The sequence below is a fragment of the Fundulus heteroclitus genome, chromosome 6 (assembly GCF_011125445.2).
Source record: "Fundulus heteroclitus isolate FHET01 chromosome 6, MU-UCD_Fhet_4.1, whole genome shotgun sequence".
NCBI classification, from domain to species: domain Eukaryota; kingdom Metazoa; phylum Chordata; class Actinopteri; order Cyprinodontiformes; family Fundulidae; genus Fundulus; species Fundulus heteroclitus.
The window spans coordinates 23,002,694-23,022,579 of record NC_046366.1 but is presented as its reverse complement, the minus strand read 5'-3'; the positions used below and the strand labels follow the sequence as shown (position 1 = coordinate 23,022,579).

Here is a 19,886-nt window from a genome sequence, read left to right as displayed (position 1 = left end):
GTTCCCAAGCTCTTGTTTGTGTTTTGATCCTGCTTCAACTGCACAATACATGACAGTTCAGAGATGGTACTCTACATACCTTGTTTGTAATGAGTGGTGGTTTGAGGTACATCTTCCTGTCACCTCAAACTAGTTTGCCCATTCTCTTCTGATCTATTACATTAACCAGGCCTTTTAATCCACAAGACTGCCAGTCACTGGGCAAATTCTCAATTTTACACCAAGAGCTGATTGAGCCTGAAAATCCCAGTAGATCAGCAGTTTCTGAAATAACCAAACCAGCCAGTCTGGCTTCAAAATCCATTCATCGTTCAAAGTTAACCGAATTCCCTTTCTTTCCCATTGTGATGCTTGGTCTGAGCGTGAACAAATTGCCTAGATACATAAAGGAATGTAGTTTCTGATGTGATTGGCTAAGTCCCTCGGTAGTCATCAGAAGATGAGTACACTTTGGTCAAAAATAGATGCACGGGGTTAGCAACAACACTCAACTAGGCTGTGGCTTTTATACATTACACAGCTGATACTAAGGGGAAAATAGTGTGCCAAGACGTTATACCCCACATTTCAAGTTGCTTAGACTCCTAAACAAATTCAATTGCTCACAATGTGATTGGCTGAGTTACTGTTTGTGTTAATAGGCGATTGAGCTGGTTGACTTAAAAAAGTAGCCGATGAGTGTAAATCGGTGTTGGCACTTACAGTTGCACTCTTGAGCAAACTCACATGTTTCTCCTTGTAGCAATGTATTTATGCCAACCAGTTTTTCAAAGTGCATGTATAAATCTTGCATGCTTGTTTTCTTTTTTTGTTTGTCCTGTTTGTCTCTGTGTTGCCCTGCGACAGACTGGCGACCTGTCCAGGGTGTACCCCGCCTCTTGCCCAGTGAACGCTGGAGATAGGCACCAGCACCCCGCGACCCCATGAGGGATAAAGCAGATCAGAAAATGGATGGATGGATGGATGGGTTTAATGACTGGTGTTTCAGCTGTACAGCTCTCCTTCATACCAGAACAGACTCCCATAGACATTGACGTCTCTATTATGCAGTAAAACCTGGTTAGTTACATTAAAAAAATCCTCTGCACAGGCTAAAACCAGAACAGGCCTAAGTCATAAGAGATCTAAGCTGCTGCTTAGACCAGGCTAGCGAGGGGCCCCCATTGTTCTCAAAACTGTAAATATGTAATTAAGTATAAAGAAAACAATTTTTTTTTTTTTTTTTTTTTTTTTTTACAAAATTCAATCTTTGAATTTATTTAGAATTTAAAAGACCTAATAGATATTCTCAGGAGTGGGTTTTGATATGAATAATATGATTTTCATCCAGCTTCCAAAACATTTTTGAAATCTTTATTCCTTCTGTAAAAACACACACACACATTTTCTTTTGCACAGGATCACAGCATCAATGCAAAAACCACAATACACAGACAGACCAAATGTGTCTGTTTTGGGTTTCTCAAAACAAAGTTTGGGTTTGTGAAACCTATAGCAAGATGGAGTATAAGATATTCATGTAGTAAAATAAAAAATGTTACACAAACGTATATCCTTTTGTGTATATAGCAAACCCAGATTGTTATTCTTTCTTTGTGGACCATGAGTCTGTTGAATAAAGCAATCAAATCAAATCAAAATCAAATCCATAGGTCAATAGTTATCTTAACAATCATAAATATTATTACTAATTTGGTGATTTCATGGAGAACGTAACTGCAAGCATATCAATACATATAAGTTACTTACGTCCCAACTAATGAGTCTACATTAAAACTAAACATGGGCCAGTGTCACATTTTGACAGTAAGTTAACTTTAAATTAAAGTATAATAGTTTATGGTATGGTATTGACACAAAAATGTAAAACAAAAATGTATTAGAGAATCTAATTTCTTGACCAGTCTAATTTATTTCAAACAAAATAGTCACAATTATTCACACATCATTTCTAAGATCTATGAATGGCTACCTTTTAAAAACATGATTCCTTGAAGCCTTGGTGGAAAAACGGCAATCAGATAAATTCAAACATTTTTAATCTCTCTTGATTTCATCCGCAATTTTCCAAAGAAAATTCAACAATGGCCTAACCTGGGCCGTTGTTGAAATGATCTACTATTAGCACCAATGAAACAAAGTACTGAATGCCTCCCCAATTCCTCAGCTTTTGTATCCACAAAAGCTTTCATCAGCATGGTTTAAAGAGCAAGTTTTTATAACTTTTTCCAAAGCAAAATATAAAGTTATAGAAGACCACACAGCTCCCTGAAACACTATAGAAATAAGAGCAGAAGTACTGCAGTTCTCCAGTTAAGTGTGTTATATAAGCACCACTCTAACCCCCAAATGCATTATTTAGCAGGGAGGTTTGAAAATGCTTCAACACATGTAAATACCCACCTTTGGATGGAACCCTTTTGTATAAAATCCATCACTTTTATACAGAAACACTCAAATTTACACATAACTGCTAATGATGTTAATATTGCTAATGAGAGTTTTCATTTATTTTGTAATTACTTAATAAAGCTGAGCTGGCTGAGGTTTCATAAGCTTTTTCTTTAGATTAAAACCAAACAAGCCCATTTAAGCAAAGTCTGCAAACAAAAGGGAGGAATAATACAGTCACAATATTTCCAGACATGTCCCTATTAACCTTGAACAGCAGCCTGCTTGATGTGAAACCTTTAGACTCGAGTGAGTTCAAAATTAGGTACTCACAAAATGCTAACCCCAAAATGAGCTAAAAAGCTGGAGAGACGCCAGAGAGTGACACAAAGAATGTCAAGCGCTGTCTTTGTAGCTCACAAAGGAAATGAGACGCATAGGTAATATCTAACCAGTGCTTATCATGTCAACTAAAATTTCATGGAGAGTTGCATTTCAGCTTTTTTTTTTTGCCCTGGTTTTTTTGATAGTTATCAGTTTTGTAAAGCTTTCGTCAGACAAAACATTGCCACATTGCTTACAAGTTATACATTTATTGCTTTTATCACTGTCATTATGTATACATACCATATGTCAAGGTTTAAAGGTTGCTTTCTCACTCAGATTTTTCTAGATAAGACCACTTATCACTGTTTGAATGCAGATTGCTCATCCGTAATGTGGTAATTTGTTCTGTTTTTGACCAGACACAAGTAGTACCATAAACAATGCACTACAGATATTATTGCTATACAGAGAATATTAGAGAAGAACATTTATTTTTTAAACACTATATATATTACGTTTGGAAACCTTAAACTGTTCAAACATGCACAGCAATCTATATAAAAAAAATAAAATAAAAATTTAAAACCAAACATCAGAGAAAAGAAAAACTTTTTTGTTTATCACAGATAGTGACAGAAATGACGGGGCACTTACAACAACATTCAAAACACTCGTAAAAAGCACATTGAAAGCACAATAAACCAATTGAAAGGGATTCTGTTCAAAACTACTTCTAGGAGTGTGTAAAAATACAATTCTTATTTGAAACTGTTCAAGGTGGATATGGAAAACAGAATGAGCTACGCACGTTTTGTAAATAGCTTTCCAGGCCAGAGGGGAAATTAAACCTTCTGCCTGAATGAGTGATGGAGGCAATGGGAAGGCTCTTCTGTGATCAGGGCGGTCTTCCTGATCAGAGCGGTAGTGCAGTTTAGAAAGGGAGGCGACTATTCTGCTGGCCTGGCTTTTGATCCGGGACAGTTTGGTTTCGTGTTTCACAGGAAGAAAGTTGTACCAGGATAAATGTTGGAAGTGATGGCATTTATTAACCAGCATATTTCTCAATATTAAAAGATCACAGGTTTCTCAGCAGGTGGATATGTTGTGGTCCTTTAAAAAAAAAAATGGAGTCTGTGTGCTCTTTAAAACACAGCTGGATGTCAATTTCTGTCCCAAGGTATCTACCAAACTCCACCTGTTGATACCAGGGCAGAGCATCAAAGCTGTTCAAATTAGCTCCCAGGGCCATTTTCTCTGCATATTTAAAAAAGTGACATACTGTCCCGCTTCCAGGAAAGGCTGTTGGTGTACTTAGAAAACAATACATGAGCTAAATCATAGCTTTGGGGGAGCCTAGTGTCTAAAACCAGCTTACTAGATTTAAAACAATTACTCAGGACCTGATGTGGTCTGGTTTCTAAAAAAAACTTTGAGTACATAAAAATCAGTAATGGGGGAACATGTAGTTTTAAAAGGTGCTGCAGTAAAATGCCTAAATTTACATTGTTAAAAGAGAAGCCCATGAACAGAATCCTTGTGTGCGGCTTTGCAGACTCTAGGTGTTTGGTGATGGTGTCTAAAAGCATGTGCCTCACGTTTTCTAACCCACGCCTCATCTTATAGACAAACTGGAGTGGAAAAATAATTTTTCCTTTTTAACAGGTCACACACAATTCTCGCCATGCATTTACATTAAACTGAAGTCAGCGCCAGGCCAATCATGTTGGAGAATTATGATTTAGGGCTGGACGTAACGGTTATGACAAAGGCAAGAGCTGCTGAGTCCACAGCCAAACCAACATAAACACTGGAGGTTTCTCACGGCGCCTGGTTCTTACAACATTTTCATTTAATACCGTGATTGGCTAAAACCACCCTTTGGTAGGCGGACACTAGGTGTTGCTTCGCCCAATCAGCTCAGAAAGTTCTGCCGAATGTCCGTCCTTTTCCCAAAAGGATTTGATGGGAGCAGTCCCAGATTGATAATGTGCAGAATGCAGAGTGCTACACATTATCAATCTAACTTGCCAGGTTATGGGGACAGTACCAGAGTCCGGAAGCTGCAGAAACAGTCTCATGAGAGATCTGTTTAGCTGACTGCAGCATTTCTTCTGCACACTGCCTCTAAGCCTGTCTGGGCTGGGGGATTTATGTGTGTTGAGTTTTGGAAGAACGGATGTTACCAGGCAGATGTGGGTGGAGGGGGCTCAGCAGAGTGTAGGTCCAGGTCAATGTGCTGTTGTTGTTGAACCAGGGGAGGAACATTTGATCTGCAACAGAGGCAGGATCTGAACAGCAGACAGCTGCAGGCTTCAAAACTTGGCACAACATGGAGTTCAGGGCCTTCCACGGCTTGCATTTTTGGATGTTAGCTACAAGGTAGAATCATCAATTGGTGGATCTTTAACCAAACAGACTTCCAGAGAACACCTATTTCAGAATCACAAGTTCAGGATCCTCCAAAGGATTGAGCCATGTCCTCAACCTGGAAAGGACAGATTGCTTCATACTGGTTGGATCACAGTCTGGCTCAAGCGGCAGAGTACAAATATCTCAATATCTTGTTCTCCAGTTAAGGTAGGAGGGAGCAGGAGATATATAAACAGATTGAGGCTTCATCTGCAGTAAGATGGGCTCCTTTCTGGTTGAGGAGACGGCATGTGTTGTGATTTGAAGTATGTGGATAAAGTGAACTGAAACTGACTTTAAATTCAAATAATATGTAAAAATTGGGCTATGGATTTTTGTTCAGTACCCCAGGGTCAAGACTTATTAGAACGCCCTCTCACTTCAATTATGACAGCAAGTCTGTTGGGGTGTGTCTCTAACAGCTTTGTAAATATACAGAGGGAAATCATTGACCGTTCTTTGAAAAAATGTTCAAGCTGAGGTCAGATTGGAAGGAGAACATCTTTCAAAGTGTCTGCCACAGATTACCAAATACATTTTGGTCTGGACTTTGATTGTGGCATTCCAACATAAGAATATACTTTTATCTAAACCACTCCTTTGTGTTTCTGACTGATGTTTTACTGCTAAAAGGTGAATGTCCGCCCCAGTCACTAGCAGGTTTTCTTCCAGGATTGTCCGATATTTAGCTCCATCTATCGCCCCATCAACATCCCCACAGCATAATGCTGCCACGATTGTCTCAACATAGTGAAGGATGTTTTCAGTGCACATTTTTATCTTTTTAGATAATTAGTTTTTTATTTTTTATTTTCCCTTCACTTCACTAAATTTGTAAAAACTCAGCAGGTGTGAGTATCTGGGCCCAATTGCAAACACCTGTTTTTATAACAGAGAAATATAAATTGTTCTTTCATGCACGTCACTAAACCAAATATACGTAGCAGAACAATATTAATATATATTCCCTAAAACATAGTTAATGAACTAGAAAGCTGATTATGTGGCCATGTCTAGATTTGTACAGTGTAACTATAAGGCTCTTTGTGCAACTGCTGTCTAACCTTATCACCTTGTGATGGGTAATAGAGGGCTCATAAATGTGACACATCTAAACATCAGACGAAAAACAAATTCACACATATCATAAACTGAAGATAATTAAACGATTAACATTTCTCTATTTCTGATTTGAAAATCCATTAGGATGCGTAAATCTGTTGTTTCTGGTAAACAGGGTTGTTTACACGTTCTTTATTAAATACCGGGATGTGATAATGCTTCTAAATCCCCAAGCTGCGATGTCACATTACGTTTCTCATGTTACACTGATTGTGGCTGTTTTTAGCCAGGCTGCCTCAGTACGAATAAGCTGACAATGAGGGCAAAATGCACAAAAACGAAGGCGCTTGAGTAACGGGTACAATCATCTCCGTGAAGTGGTTCGGATCGTTTTACAGTCAGACTGACAAACCCGTCCAGTGAGAGTAAGCTGCTCCAATCAGATGCATCCAGAAGCCGTGAATGGTACATAAATCAAGAATGAAATTCAGGAAACAACTTGTCATTTTAATTTGCACATCTTATTAAAAGGGCTTGTTTTATTGAATTTGGGAGAAAGGTCACGCCAGGAGCCTTCATAAAGAGCACTCATATACCAATCAGAGGGGAGAATGAAACAAGGCAAAATGACATAGCTAAATGTCAGATGGTGCAACCATGCTGAGCTTTTTAGCTTTCGCTGTACACATCTGTATAGATGAGAAAACATGCATTGGTAGAATTATTAGGAAACCATTTGATGAAACAGAAGAACAATCTTTTTGGATAATGTGTCCTTGCACCATTCAGTAAATTTAAATGTGTATCGTTCAGATGAACGCTATGTCCGCTTCTAATGACCTTCATCTTTCGGTGCCAGAGTAAATAAATCCTGCAAAATGAAAAGCAGAGGTACTGATCTAACGACTAGTTCACACTAAACACAGATTATTACTCTTGTGCAACTTTGCCTTGTATGAAAGGGCGTATGTTTAAGCTGCTTTTCCTGTACATCTGCGACTGTTTGAGAAAAAGTATAACAGACTCCTGTAACCTTTCGCCTTTTCAGCTCTGAGCTTTTGTGCTCTTGCTATAAATTCTTGACAGTAGGTGGAGTCACGTTCACTCAAACACCTCTAGTAATGTCCTCTCCGTCTAACCACCACCACCACCTCCACCACCCACCCACCTCACACACCTACTGTACCTCTTGGGAAAGAGATATGAGGAGAGAGAGAGAGAGTGGGGAGGGAGGGACGGAGGAACACAGAGAGGAGGAAATACAAATCAGAGAGCCATAAGCTCCTTGAAATGAGCTTGTTGAGGTGTGAGAAGACGGAGAGAAAGGAAGAGAAAAGATTAGTACAACAAAGGCTCTGGGAAGGGAAAGGCTGGAGATATTCTCCCGCTCTGCTTTTTGTAGGGAGAAGTGGAGAGTGTTTGACAGTTTCCCCTCCAGCGCTCAGTAGCAACCAGAGTCAGAGGGCTGCATTTTCCTCTCTCCCCTCTCCATGAGTGGAGTTACATTAACGAAGTGAAACAGCACAACGCAACTGAGGAGACGCGCTGAAACAAGGATATAAACGTTTGGGTGTGGGGGGGGGGAGAGGAGGTGACCGGACGGGGCTGAAGTGATGGAGGCTAACTCTAAAAAGCATCGATTTAGGAAGGGTCGCAGTGCCACCTTCAGCATTGACGGCTTCAACATCACCATCGGTAAGGAGAAGCATGTAAAGCATGAGGAAACTGTTTACAGGCGATCTCAGCGTGCAAAAGAGTGCGTGTGCGGGCAAAATACATGTGCGCCTGATATCTTGTGCGTCTGTGCAATGAGGCAATGTGGCAGCGATCTAACATCTGTTCAAGACAAGATGCCGTTTCTACGTCTCCGCAGAAACTGAAACATTAGTCCATTTAGCTGAAGTAAGTGCTCGTTTCTGTAATGCAACTATGGAAACAAGGGGACTTAAAACTAAAGCTGCGTGCAGCTGACGTCACCAGGAATTGGTTGTATTGTCTTGACAACCACAGATGATGAACTTGTGTGCCGCTTGTATTGTCTTTATTTTAAAATTTTTACTCTCTCCTAACAGTGAGTGATGAAACCCTGTTATAAATAGAACAGTTTCAATGTTCTAAGCTGTCAACATCAGAGTAAGTGTGTCCTCAGCAGATAAGATTTAGTTTTCCAACTTTTATAATGTTTAGAAAACCACTGTTTTCACAACACGTTCAAAACGTAATGGTAAACAAAACATTCTAAGTTAGTCATGAGGCAGCCTTGTTTAGTGTCACAATAAAGAATGTGTGTTTGCCTTCCAGCACCAGGCTCACATTTGTGGACAAAAGAAATTACACTTTAAAGCCACTGGTTATATTCTTTACTGCTCACCATTGCTCCCCTTTTGAATATTGACTTCCAAGAACTGAGTTAGATAAGGTTGAAAACTGTGGCTGCACTTTTTGCCGCACCCCTATCAATTGCTGTTATGGGAAGCTTGCCTCCCGTGACCATAAATACTGGTTGAAGTTAGAAGGCCTTTACGATTGCTTCAAACTTTAATAACTTCTTCATTGTGGTTGCAATATAATCACAAGGTTGCTATGAATGCAAATGAAAAGTTATTGTTGATGATAAATAGACACACACTTCCACTAAAGTGGACAATCTCTTTTGGCCTTCAAGTTCTAGGGGGCATCACCTTATCTATTGCTTGTCCCACATGCCAATCATTGTGATGTGCTGATGTAACGCAAATGTGCGTGCTCGATCCTTGTTCATTTCCGCTTGCTGGCCCTTAGAGGGTTTATGTATCTTGTCAGCTTAGCGATTAGCTTCGGTGTTAGCCGTTCATTGTAGCTCCGATCCTCTCACCGTATACTTTGAAAATGGGTGACAGTTGCACGAAGCAAATTGTCTTACAAGTTTATAAGAAGAAAAGGAAGGCTTTGGAAGACCAGACGAAGACAGGCAAGATGGTCTTGCGCATGTGTGCAGTTATTGAGAAAGGGACCTGAGTGTTTCTTCCCAACATTTCTGAAAAATCATCCACTCTACCTTTAACTTAAAATGTAATGCCAGGTTCACACGGCAAGATTTAAAAATTGTCTGGTTATCAAAACCTGAGAGACACCACACATAACAATAAAAACATCAAGGCGATAACAGGTTTGCTCATACAGTATGTTCTGTTCGGTCAAACAGCGATCGTAACACATAACACACATTTCACTCATGAACATTCAAATGTCAGATGTGAAATCTTGGAAAACTTTTCCAGATCAAACATGAGTTCAGAATGAATTAACATGGCCGACGAGGACAAACAATGACAATAGTTCATGTACTAATTTTGACAGTGAAAAACATCACAGAAAGAAAAGGTGTTGGTTTAGGCAGTGAAGACAGCATGATCAGGTGCTCTACATTTGCTAAGTTATGGAGGTAAGTTGTGTTTCTTTTTTCTGGGTTTCCCCTTACCTCACTTTCTGACTGGCTGGACATCCCATTCAACTAGCAGCATGTTCGTTTGTCCTCTGGGGGCAGTACACATGCCAGAATATCGGGCCAAGACATGTTGAACATCCCCAGTCTGAGGTCGGACATCACATCAACGTCCTTCCAAGCAGATTAGATCACTCTTAACACAAAATATCTCATAAGATTATTTTAAGAGTCATCCCTATAATCGGGGGGTGATGGAAGGAGAAGATCAGAGCATGGGAACATGGCATAACTCGCCACAAAGTCAAAGGGTATCCCCGTCCCCAGACAAATTTAGAAAAGTTCCACCAGAGTGGGCAGTGCCAAGGGAGCTGGGTTAAATGTGGGGATGAGCGGTGGAGGTTATGTGGGGCTGTGGTGTGTGTGAAGACGAAGGAAAATGACACATTGACATGAAGAGTGACTAGAGTCCTCTTATGGTTTTGCCATAGTTCAGTCTGTTGAAGCAAAGGATTTTTCACGCCCCTTGTCTCCGAAGGTTGAGAGAGGCTTTGTGGAGCCTTATCATTTCAAGCCGCTGGCTCAAGGCGGTAACTCAGCAAAGCTGGCACTGGTACTGGCACTGGCAGTGGAGGACAGAATGGGTGCAGTTTCTGAGTGGTAAAGTGATGCTAGCAGCATTATTGCTAAAATGGACTAATGATCAAAGCAGTAACAAACACTACACACTCTTAATCAATGTTCCCAATGCTCTCGATTGCAACTGCTGAGTCTGACTCAGTACGGGGGCGTGTCTGACTGAGATGCTTTTATACCCTAAAGCAGGGCTATGATGACAGAGGCATGTCATGTTTGAACCCATATAAAAAAATCAACTGCGATAGCCACCGTCTAACCCTGTGTGGGCGCACTAAGACGGCTTTAAGACAAACATTGCAGAACTAAACAAGTTCACATGGAAATGTTAAAAATTGCATGGTAACATTAAAGGCGCTTGGCACATGTTCCAGAGTTTTTGTAGAGGTTTGCCCCCTCTGGTGATAGGTTGAAATTACACCAGTGTTGTGCACACGCAGAGGAGAAGAAGACAAGCGTCTGTTGCAGGTCTTATTTAGAGCCGTAATGTCTTCTGGGATGAGAAAGTCATAAATATTGAAGTTAGCCCATGTTCCCTCACTAATGCGTCAATGGCGGCGGAGGCTCAACAATGTACCCAGGTGAAGGAGAGCGTGCAGCGTGTCACACACACAAGCACACCCAGAGAACACCACCCAAATCACTCTCTCATGAACTGACTAATGGAGCCTATAGAGGCAACTGCAGTAAATAGAGGATAACTCATTTTACACGTCATGCAATTGTAAGGGTAAATATGGGAAAGAACAATATATATATATATTTAACCTTTAAACTTGCGCAATGCTCCTTTAAAGTAGTCCCCTTAGCCCCAGTTTATAGAGTTTATCTGTAAAAAAGTGGATTTTGGGGGGAGTTACACTTTAACCAAATCACAGCTTAACCAATCCAAACTGTATACCTTGGGCCTGTCTACTGTGGAGAGAGCAGGGTTAGCTTATAATACAAGGAGAATCCAGGTCTAAACAGACAGGCACCATTTAACACAGGTGTAGCTGCAGACATCAGCTGACTCAAGACCAGTCTCAATTCTCCTCAAAGACAGGTCCTCAAATGTAAAGGCATGTAAACAGAAAATTACTATAATATATTAGAATAAAGTTGCCAATCCATCCATCCATCCATTTTCTGATTCGCTTATCCCTCATGGGGTCGCAAGGTGTGCTGGTGCCTATCTCCAGTTTTCAAGTTGCCAATCTCCTAATTAATTAGTTTTGGGTAATAAAAATTGTAAGTACACAAACTTACAACTTCTGCACAGATTTACACATATCTGTAGTTTATGACAGACTCCGTGTTTACAACAGATACTTTAATTCAGGTGAAAGTCTGCAATCTCAGAGTTGCACTCTTGTTTCTATGGTCACAAGAAGGTGACAGCCTAAAGAAGACAAACGTATATAATTGCTACTTTATTGATTTATACTTTTTTCTTCCTTTGTTTTGCAACTGAATTGATAAGAACACAAACACTGTCTTTCATTTTTAAAATGAAAATTGTATTTTACGCTCAACACTTGCCTACACTCTTTTTCTTTTAAACAATAGCCTCCTGTCATCTTTTGGCATTACATAAGATCAGTTACACAACAGTGAATGTAATATTGCAAATGTCATGGACACATTGTCTAATCTTAAACATGTCAAACACCTTTACTTTAGATTTCTCTGTATTTCTCCACTTCTATGTCTTGTTCTGCTCAGCATTTTTCATGGTCCATACATTTGATTTGGAGTAAAAAGAAATTCCTCCTAGTTAAAACTGCTTGCCACAACGTTGCTGCGATCAATTTTCTCGGAAATCACTACTGCTAATCTCTAATTACGGGCAAACAGTAACAATCTTCACGATAAGCATCTACAAATATGTCGTCAGAGAATACAGACATAAAAACTGCTCTAAATTATTTTATTGTCACGCACAAAATACATCAAATTGTCCGCCTACAAGATCCTGTCCTCGTATATGTAAAAAAGCATCTCTCAGTGCCACGTGTTCTGTATCATGACAATCCACTTCAACGAGCATGGCCGTTGTCATGGTAAACCACAAGTGTCACAATGAATTGTTGACTGGTCTTAGGTTTCAGCCTGCACAGCATCACCTCCTCTGATGCGTGCCTCCTTACCGCTGCTGCCTCATTGCCTGTCTTGACTCGTTGCGTTTTCTCCCCTATTAAACTCTGAACCTGAACTGTAGCTGGCAGCCTCTGTGCAGATTCCAAGTGAGGTGTTTTGTCATGTGTTCGGCTTATTAGTGCAGCTGACGTTACAAGACTCATGTGGAGGAGAGCACTTTTAGCTTTTTAGCTGCTGTGTTGGAGTACCCGGCACTATTAGTGATTTATACTGTTGGTGTTTTGTTAAAACCACCTTTCTTTTCAGTTTTCTGCCTATGCTGTTCAGTTTGTATCCCAAGGCGTGCCTGTGTGAAAAGTACTTTTTGTGTGTTTGAGCACGGCATTGTTCTGTTTAAACCAAAGGTTGTAATTACCAACAAGCCATTTAGGCTTTCTATCTCAATAGCTGATGTAAGAACAGTACACAATTGGGATGTGATTCACTTTGTCTTTTTCATGATCTTCGCCCAGCATGAGTTCTTCTAGCAGAAAAATGTATTCTTGCACACCAAAATAGTTATTGGTCCTTTCATTTGATCTTTATACACTGGCCCAAAAGTCTGCTTTAAACAAAAATGATTGTTTAAAAATATGCCTATCTAGTATGTTGGACTGGTGGTGGTGAAACAAACAATGAATACTCAGTAAAGACCAAGTGAAACCTTGTTGTTAGTAAATTATATATTTTTATATATATAAATATTAAAAACCAAGCCTTTAAGGTCATTGTAATCCACATATGGTGTAGCTCCCACACAATACCTTGCAAAAGTTTCAGAATCCCTTAAACATTTTTCAGTTTATGTAGTCTTTCAATTTTATGTAATGGACCTGCGTAAAGTAGTGCAAAAGTGTGAAGTGGAAGAAATATCATAGGCTTTCAGAACTATACTGTCTACAGCACACTTTAATCTGATCCCACTAAATAAGATTGATGTATTTGCCTTCAGAAGGCAAGTAACAGAGTCCTCATGTCTGCGATTTAATCTCAGAATCAATACAGCTGTTCAGAACAGCTGTTCTGTGAAGAAAGGAGAAACAATTCTCTTTTACAGTTTTGCCTCAAGCCAGGAATAAACCGGTTATTGAAATTAAGTCAAGTCCCTTTCAAAATTTGCTACAAGCCATATAGTAGTCATGGAAGAAAGTGCCTTGTTTGGATCAGACCAAAACAATTTTTTTGGCTTACAATAAAAATGGTTTGTTTTGGTTTTGATCAGTTGAGCCTCATACAGGGGGAAACATTAAGAAAACCTGATACATTGAGCAAAATGTTTGAGACTAGTGGTAAAACAACACTTAACATACAGCCTGAGCTACAATGGAGTGGTTGAGATCAAAGAAAAGTCCAGACCTACTGTATAGTCAATTGAAAAATAACATCACTGATGTTATTTTTCAATTGGGAGCCCCATCCCGAGCCTTGAATCGTTTACACTGTCTCTGAGGTGTTTGTTCGTACAATCATACACACTGCATCATTTTCTCCCATCGTTCTGTAAATCGGCTGCTGTCTTTCCTCAATTTAACTTAAGTATTGCATTTTTATCTGAATGCCATATTATCAATAATTGTGCAATATCTTCTTCTTCTTGATGTTTAACCATAGTCCATCTAAAAAGATACCTTTAGTTCTTCACAAAACTATTTTTTGTTGTTGTTTATATCTAAAATAGTGAAATTTTGCTTTTTGCTCCTTTAAATTAGCTTGTTATTCATTATTAATCTGCTGTATAACTTTATATGTTTCTGCCACTGTCAAGCCCAAATTCCCCCATTTTGGGACAATCAAGGTATATTATGTATATTTTGGAACTACTTTACCTTATAACTTGCAAGAAATGAGGAGGCATATTTTGCCTCAGATATTCTGTATTCTCTAAAAGGGAGTATTTGGTTCTATTGAATGCATTTGTACAGAACAGCATTTGCAGATAAATGTAGAATTAGGAAGTGATTATAAAAAGGTGATGTAAATAAATGTACAATATCATCAAATTAAGCACATTACATCTCAACATACCCAGTTACATTTTATGTTTGCTGCTCCTCCGTTTTCTCTTCGCTTTGCAGACGCTCGTGCCTGAGTTTTTGTCGTGTCTTAGTGACCTTCGATAGAAGAACCAGCTTTGAAACTCTACCAGGAAAGAGATTTGAAACTGCGGAGTTGCCTGTCTGCCTGTTTTCCACAGAGACAGAATAATTGGTCATTAAAAATCATACACACTTCAGATCTTCTGGACAATCAAGAAATATGTTGTAGGAATGTTCTAGCTTACCCAGCCCCTTAGATAATCTTTTTAGTGGAAACTCATTGCTTCATTGTCTGTGTTTGGTGAGGAAGGGAGAACAAAAAAAAAAAGAAAGCTAAAAGCAGAAGGACACCGAGTCAAAGATCAGTGAGCACAGTGTTGAAGTTAGACACCATACACACACTTCTGTTTCCATGGTGAGAACATAATCGGGTTTTTATCTACTTTTTTTTTTCCTGATGACATTGAAAACATTTTTCTTTGCTTGACGCTACATTTCCAACAGTGTGTGTTCCTATCAATAGTTTCCCAGCTTTCTTTTTGTTTTCTTTCAGTCTGAAAGATAAGGGTTATGTTTCTGACAGATGGCAACACAAGGTCATGGTAAAGAATGAGATACACTTTGTAGGTTCAGTAGTACAATCCACAGCAGCATAATTACGTAGAAATGTCAAAGTTTAAAAAGGAGGACCACATCTATTTATTGATATAAACTCGTGTCAGATTGTACATTTTTAGATGAGGCCCACTAAGGAACAAAGAAAAGTTCATTCATCCCTGCTGCTATCAGACTATACAATGCTGCACTATAACTGTAATAACTAACATGCAATAACTGATGTGCAATTCTATCTAATACACTGTGCAATAACCTGTGCAATAATCCTGTAAAGAAGTGACTTGCTGCTGTTATTTATCTCACTACCTCACTTTAAGGTACAACGTCAGTACATATGTATATAAGTCCCCATGAATGTAAATAAGTCATCCTAAATCTCTGCTTTATTTCCTTTTCCTCTTTTTATCTTTTTTTGACCCACCGTATATATGTGGACATACCTTATGCACCTTTTCCTCCTTTTGGCACCTTCTTTTGATTATTGATGATTGAGCCGATGTGTGACAAGTGAATTTCTCCACTGTGAGATCAATAAAGCTCATCTTATCTCTTATCTTATCTAAAAGGACCCCTTTTCTTTTATAGTTACAAAAAAATGCATTTCTATGAAAACATATTTACCCATTACAGTTTTCTTTAGTTTTTAAATTTTTAGTCACAACTAAATTTTTCAGATCTTTAAACAAACTGCAATCAGAATAAAATAATCTGCTATTTGATATTGCTCAACCTAACCTGTCCCCATGTGGGAAAGGTAATTCCCCCTAAAACTAATAACTGGTTCAGCCATTCTTAGAGGCAACTAAATGCCATCAGACATTCATTATAACTGGCAACAAGTCTTTAGTATCAGAGGAGGAATTCTGTCCCACTCTTCAGTACTTCAGCCACATTTAAGCCTACACATTCTCTTTCTTTCTGGCTCATTCGGCTCGAACAGTCAAAATAATACGTTCTGCTCCTGCAACATATTATTGAATACAATCTTGTTATCTGATAAGCTTTATGTAAAAAGCTTTCTGCTATAGTTGCGTCATGGTCTGGCTGTTTACTCCCTGCTTAAGCCATTGAAATAATGGTTTTGTTGCTCTTCTTAAATCCAGGTTCCCAATTTTTCATATTCCTGGAGCAAAAAGTGTTTTCAAAGTAGAGACAATTTTGTCTGGGTTAAGGGACATCCACTCTCTTGCATAGGGCCACCGTTAGCTCACATTTCTTGCTACAAGGATATTTGTGGCAACAATAACTTTTTCTGTATTGCCAACAACCGACTACACATTCATCTGACATATCCTTTGTTAAAAAGGTCTTCTTTGTCAAGAAAACAATCTTATCTGTCTACAGCCATAGTGTAAAGGTTACTGCTGGTGAACCCGATATTCAGCCGGACACAGAGTTACGCATTTTTAAAAGGTTTATTGAGAGGATGAGTAATGGCAGGTGAGGCAGGTGAGGAGAAACAGACTTGGCAGATAAGTTATGGCTGAAGGTGCTGGCAGGCAGGGATAAGCAGAGGACCAGAAGATGTAGGCAGTGTTAGATCCAAACAGGAACGGGAAACCACCAGAACGGGCAGAGCGAGCGGCTGGAACTCACGGAGAAACAGGCAGAACTGCAGCATGCAGACTCAGGCAACCTTTATCAAAAGAGTCCAGCTGGCTGAGCACACAGGATCGGGTAGAGACAGGCCACGTCACACTGGACAAGAAGAGAAGAAAGATGTTCTGGCAGGGATGAGTTGACTGAGACAGGTATATGTAGACAGGTGCACAGGTGAGCTGAGTTGACTAATTGCTGGCAGGTGGAGGTGATCTAGAGTAAGAGGTGGCTGGAGGGAGACTGAGCTGATTGGATGATGACTGGTGGCTGAGAGGTGACAGGCTGATAGGAAAAGTCCAAAACAAACAAAAACCTAAATCATGACACATAGCCAGTAACACCAATTAAGACTGTGCTATTATAAATGTAACTTTATCATCCACTTATAGTGCCGACTTTTGTTTTTGTCGGAGGGACTTAAAAGTCTCTCTTTTTTGTTGTGTTTGATTGTGTCTGCATCGAAACCAATGGAAAGGCACATGGTGATGTTTTTGTTTCAAACTTTTTTTTTTTAGGTTTTCTGAAACTAATAAATTATGCTCTACGGCCCTCTTCAAAAATTAAGGCAAAATGGAAATGCAGAGAAATTCTGGACGGCAAACTTAAAATATAACATTTTAAAAAAACGCAAGAATTTAAAGATGATGTGCTTCCTTTCTACCCTGACAGTATGTTGAATGATCCTGTCAAAAGATTATTGCAAAAGACAATGGAGTCCTCGACTATGGGTCACTCTGTGCACAGTGTTACACAAAAGCATCTCATCGAGGGCCTACCAACCAGTACTCTAGTAATTACATTTATCCGAGTACATGCATTAACCCCCTGATATGGGGCCTTTCAACAAGGGTCTTCACAAACTAAATGCATGTTATGTAACTCCAGTAAGTATGTTCATGTGCAATACCGTAAGTAACCAAGTATGAGACTGATGATTTGGTCCTTTAGTTCATCGAGCAAAACCTTTGCAAAAATCCTGTGCAAAAATGCTGAGCTCTCCAACATCCACTTCTCAGCCTCACTCTTCATGAAATGAATCAAATTCAGCATTTTGTTTTTGTTCTCCCCACAAGCTGTGCAAATTCTAGCATCCCAGTAGGACATGTTTCTTTGGTGGATGCATAATAATGACCTAAGTCGTTTTAAATTATGTATATACCTTGCTAGTTCAAGGACAATGAGCTCTAACTGGTTTATTTAAAACATTTTTAGGTGCGGTGACTGTTGGATTTTCAATTTTTGTTTGCAGCTGTTGTGTGATTTGTTGTTGAAAATGAAACTCTGTAGGACAACACAAACATGTCCAAACGATACAATGATTTAATGCAATATTCAGTCTTTGAGGCAACTAATAGTTCGTAAAATCAGGGAACATTTGTCAGGTAAAACAGATCATATAGCAGTGCATTGTCCCTAATATCTTTCAAAGTGATACTGGCATCCCTGTGATAGTTACTTGTGGATGTTATACGTTTTTAATTATCTGTGTGGTGTCTAGCAGTAAGACAGACGATTGACTTAACAAAGCATGGCTCAAAAACTCTGAGGGGAAGTAACCGCACACTGCCTCTCCCACAAGAATTTGAACAATTAAAACCACAACAGGCAATATCGATTAAGGGCTCTCTCACTTTGGCAGCTTAGCCACATTGTTAGTTGACTGCAATTATGTCATGTGAAATAAAAAAAATGCAATCACTGTTTCAATGTATTAAAAATATAAATACAACACTGTCACTGTATGAGCAACCGTTGCTAATTATGCAAATTGTGGTACACTAACCCATCACTTCTAGGACTTGGATGATGAATGTAAATGATAAAGACCTATTTTGCTTTCCAATGGTATTTTTTGTTATCTGTATTCTGGTTACCTCTTTGACTGGCATCTTCAAAAAGATTAAGTTGAAAAAAAATTCCCGTAATTGGAGAGATATTCTGCTTAATTTTCACACTGGTAAGCTAAAAATAGGAATCCACAACAGTGAAAACATAAAAAAATACAACTGCACCATCAGAGCTGTTGATTGATTGCAATCTTGGTGAGATACAGTAGAATAAGTAAATGAAGCTTGATTGAAAAACAGAATGAGGTAATTAAATGGTGTTTTCATTACAAGAAATACACAATATTTCCAAATGTTTTGGGTTCTTTTGCCATCAGACATGTGAGCTTTAGTGACATCCTGTTCTTAATCCATTGGTTTTAATACGTTCTCGGCTTACCCTACAGCTTCACATGGGACAGCTTTTCACAAGTGTTAAGAGTGTGTTTGTTGGACCTATTGACTAAACTTCCAGAAGCACATTTGTGAGGTCAGACACTGATGTTGGATGAGAAGGCCTGGCTCACAGCCTCGACTGTAACGATAAATCCCAAACATCAACACCAAACTCCCTCAACCACGTCTTCTTGGTTCTTGTGTTGTGCAATAGTGTGGAGTCATGGTGGAACAGGAAGTGGTCGTCCCTGGCCTGGTCATACAAAGTTTGGAAGTATAGAATTGGTTAAAATGTCTTGGTGATCTAAAGTAATGAGTTATAAAACAAAACGGGTTTCAAAAAATGGATCTGCACCAAACTTTTCCCATGACACAATGGTCATTGGATCGCCTCTGTCAGTCTGCCCCAGGGCAGCTGTAGCTACTAACATAGCTCACCACTGTCAGGGTGTGAATGTGTGTGTGAATGGGTGAATGACTAAGACTGTAGTGTAAAGCGCTTTGGAGGTCGTCAAGACTAGTTAAAAGCGCTATACAAGTACAAGCCATTTACCATTTACCATTATCAGATACATGCATAGTACAGATATGATTCATCAGTCCAGAAAACACAGGGTTTTCTAGAGCTGTAGAGTTCAGTGGTGGCGTGCTTTACTTTACAACATCAGTTGCTGTGCATTGAACTTGGTGTTGTAAGGCTTTGATGCAGCGGCTCAGACATGGAAACCAAACCATGAAGTTCCCTATGCACAATTCTTGAGGCAATCTAAAGGCCTTCAGAAAGTTGTTGATCTCTGTGCACTCTGTGTCTCAGCATCAGGGGATCATGCTGTGTAATTTTTTTTGGGGGTGTTATTGTGTGTGCTGCTCTCTGCCACCCTTCGGCGATCACATTCACTGGAGAAGAACTCCTAAACATCAGTTTTCTCTTGGTTTATTATCTCAAATTTTACTCAATGCTAACTTTACTGAGATCTTGGCTGGTAGTACAAGGACAGGTGTAAAATATTTCCCTTTCTACTTTGTTTGCGTTTAACCTGTTCC

General features: G+C 39.3%; 1 protein-coding gene across 4 annotated transcripts in view; it reads left to right on the top strand.

The window, feature by feature from the left end:
- Positions 1-19,886, top strand: part of pde1cb (phosphodiesterase 1C, calmodulin-dependent b) — a 155,451-nt gene that overhangs the window by 19,825 nt on the left and 115,740 nt on the right. Inside the window, exon 1 of one of the 4 annotated variants that reach the window (XM_036138356.1) lies at positions 7,457-7,884. The exons of the other annotated variants lie outside the window; for them this stretch is intronic. Within the exon in view, the coding sequence (XP_035994249.1) occupies positions 7,803-7,884 (82 nt within the window). The 5' untranslated portion in view covers positions 7,457-7,802. Of the gene's footprint in view, positions 1-7,456; positions 7,885-19,886 lie in introns of those variants that run through there. 4 annotated transcript variants of the gene reach the window in all.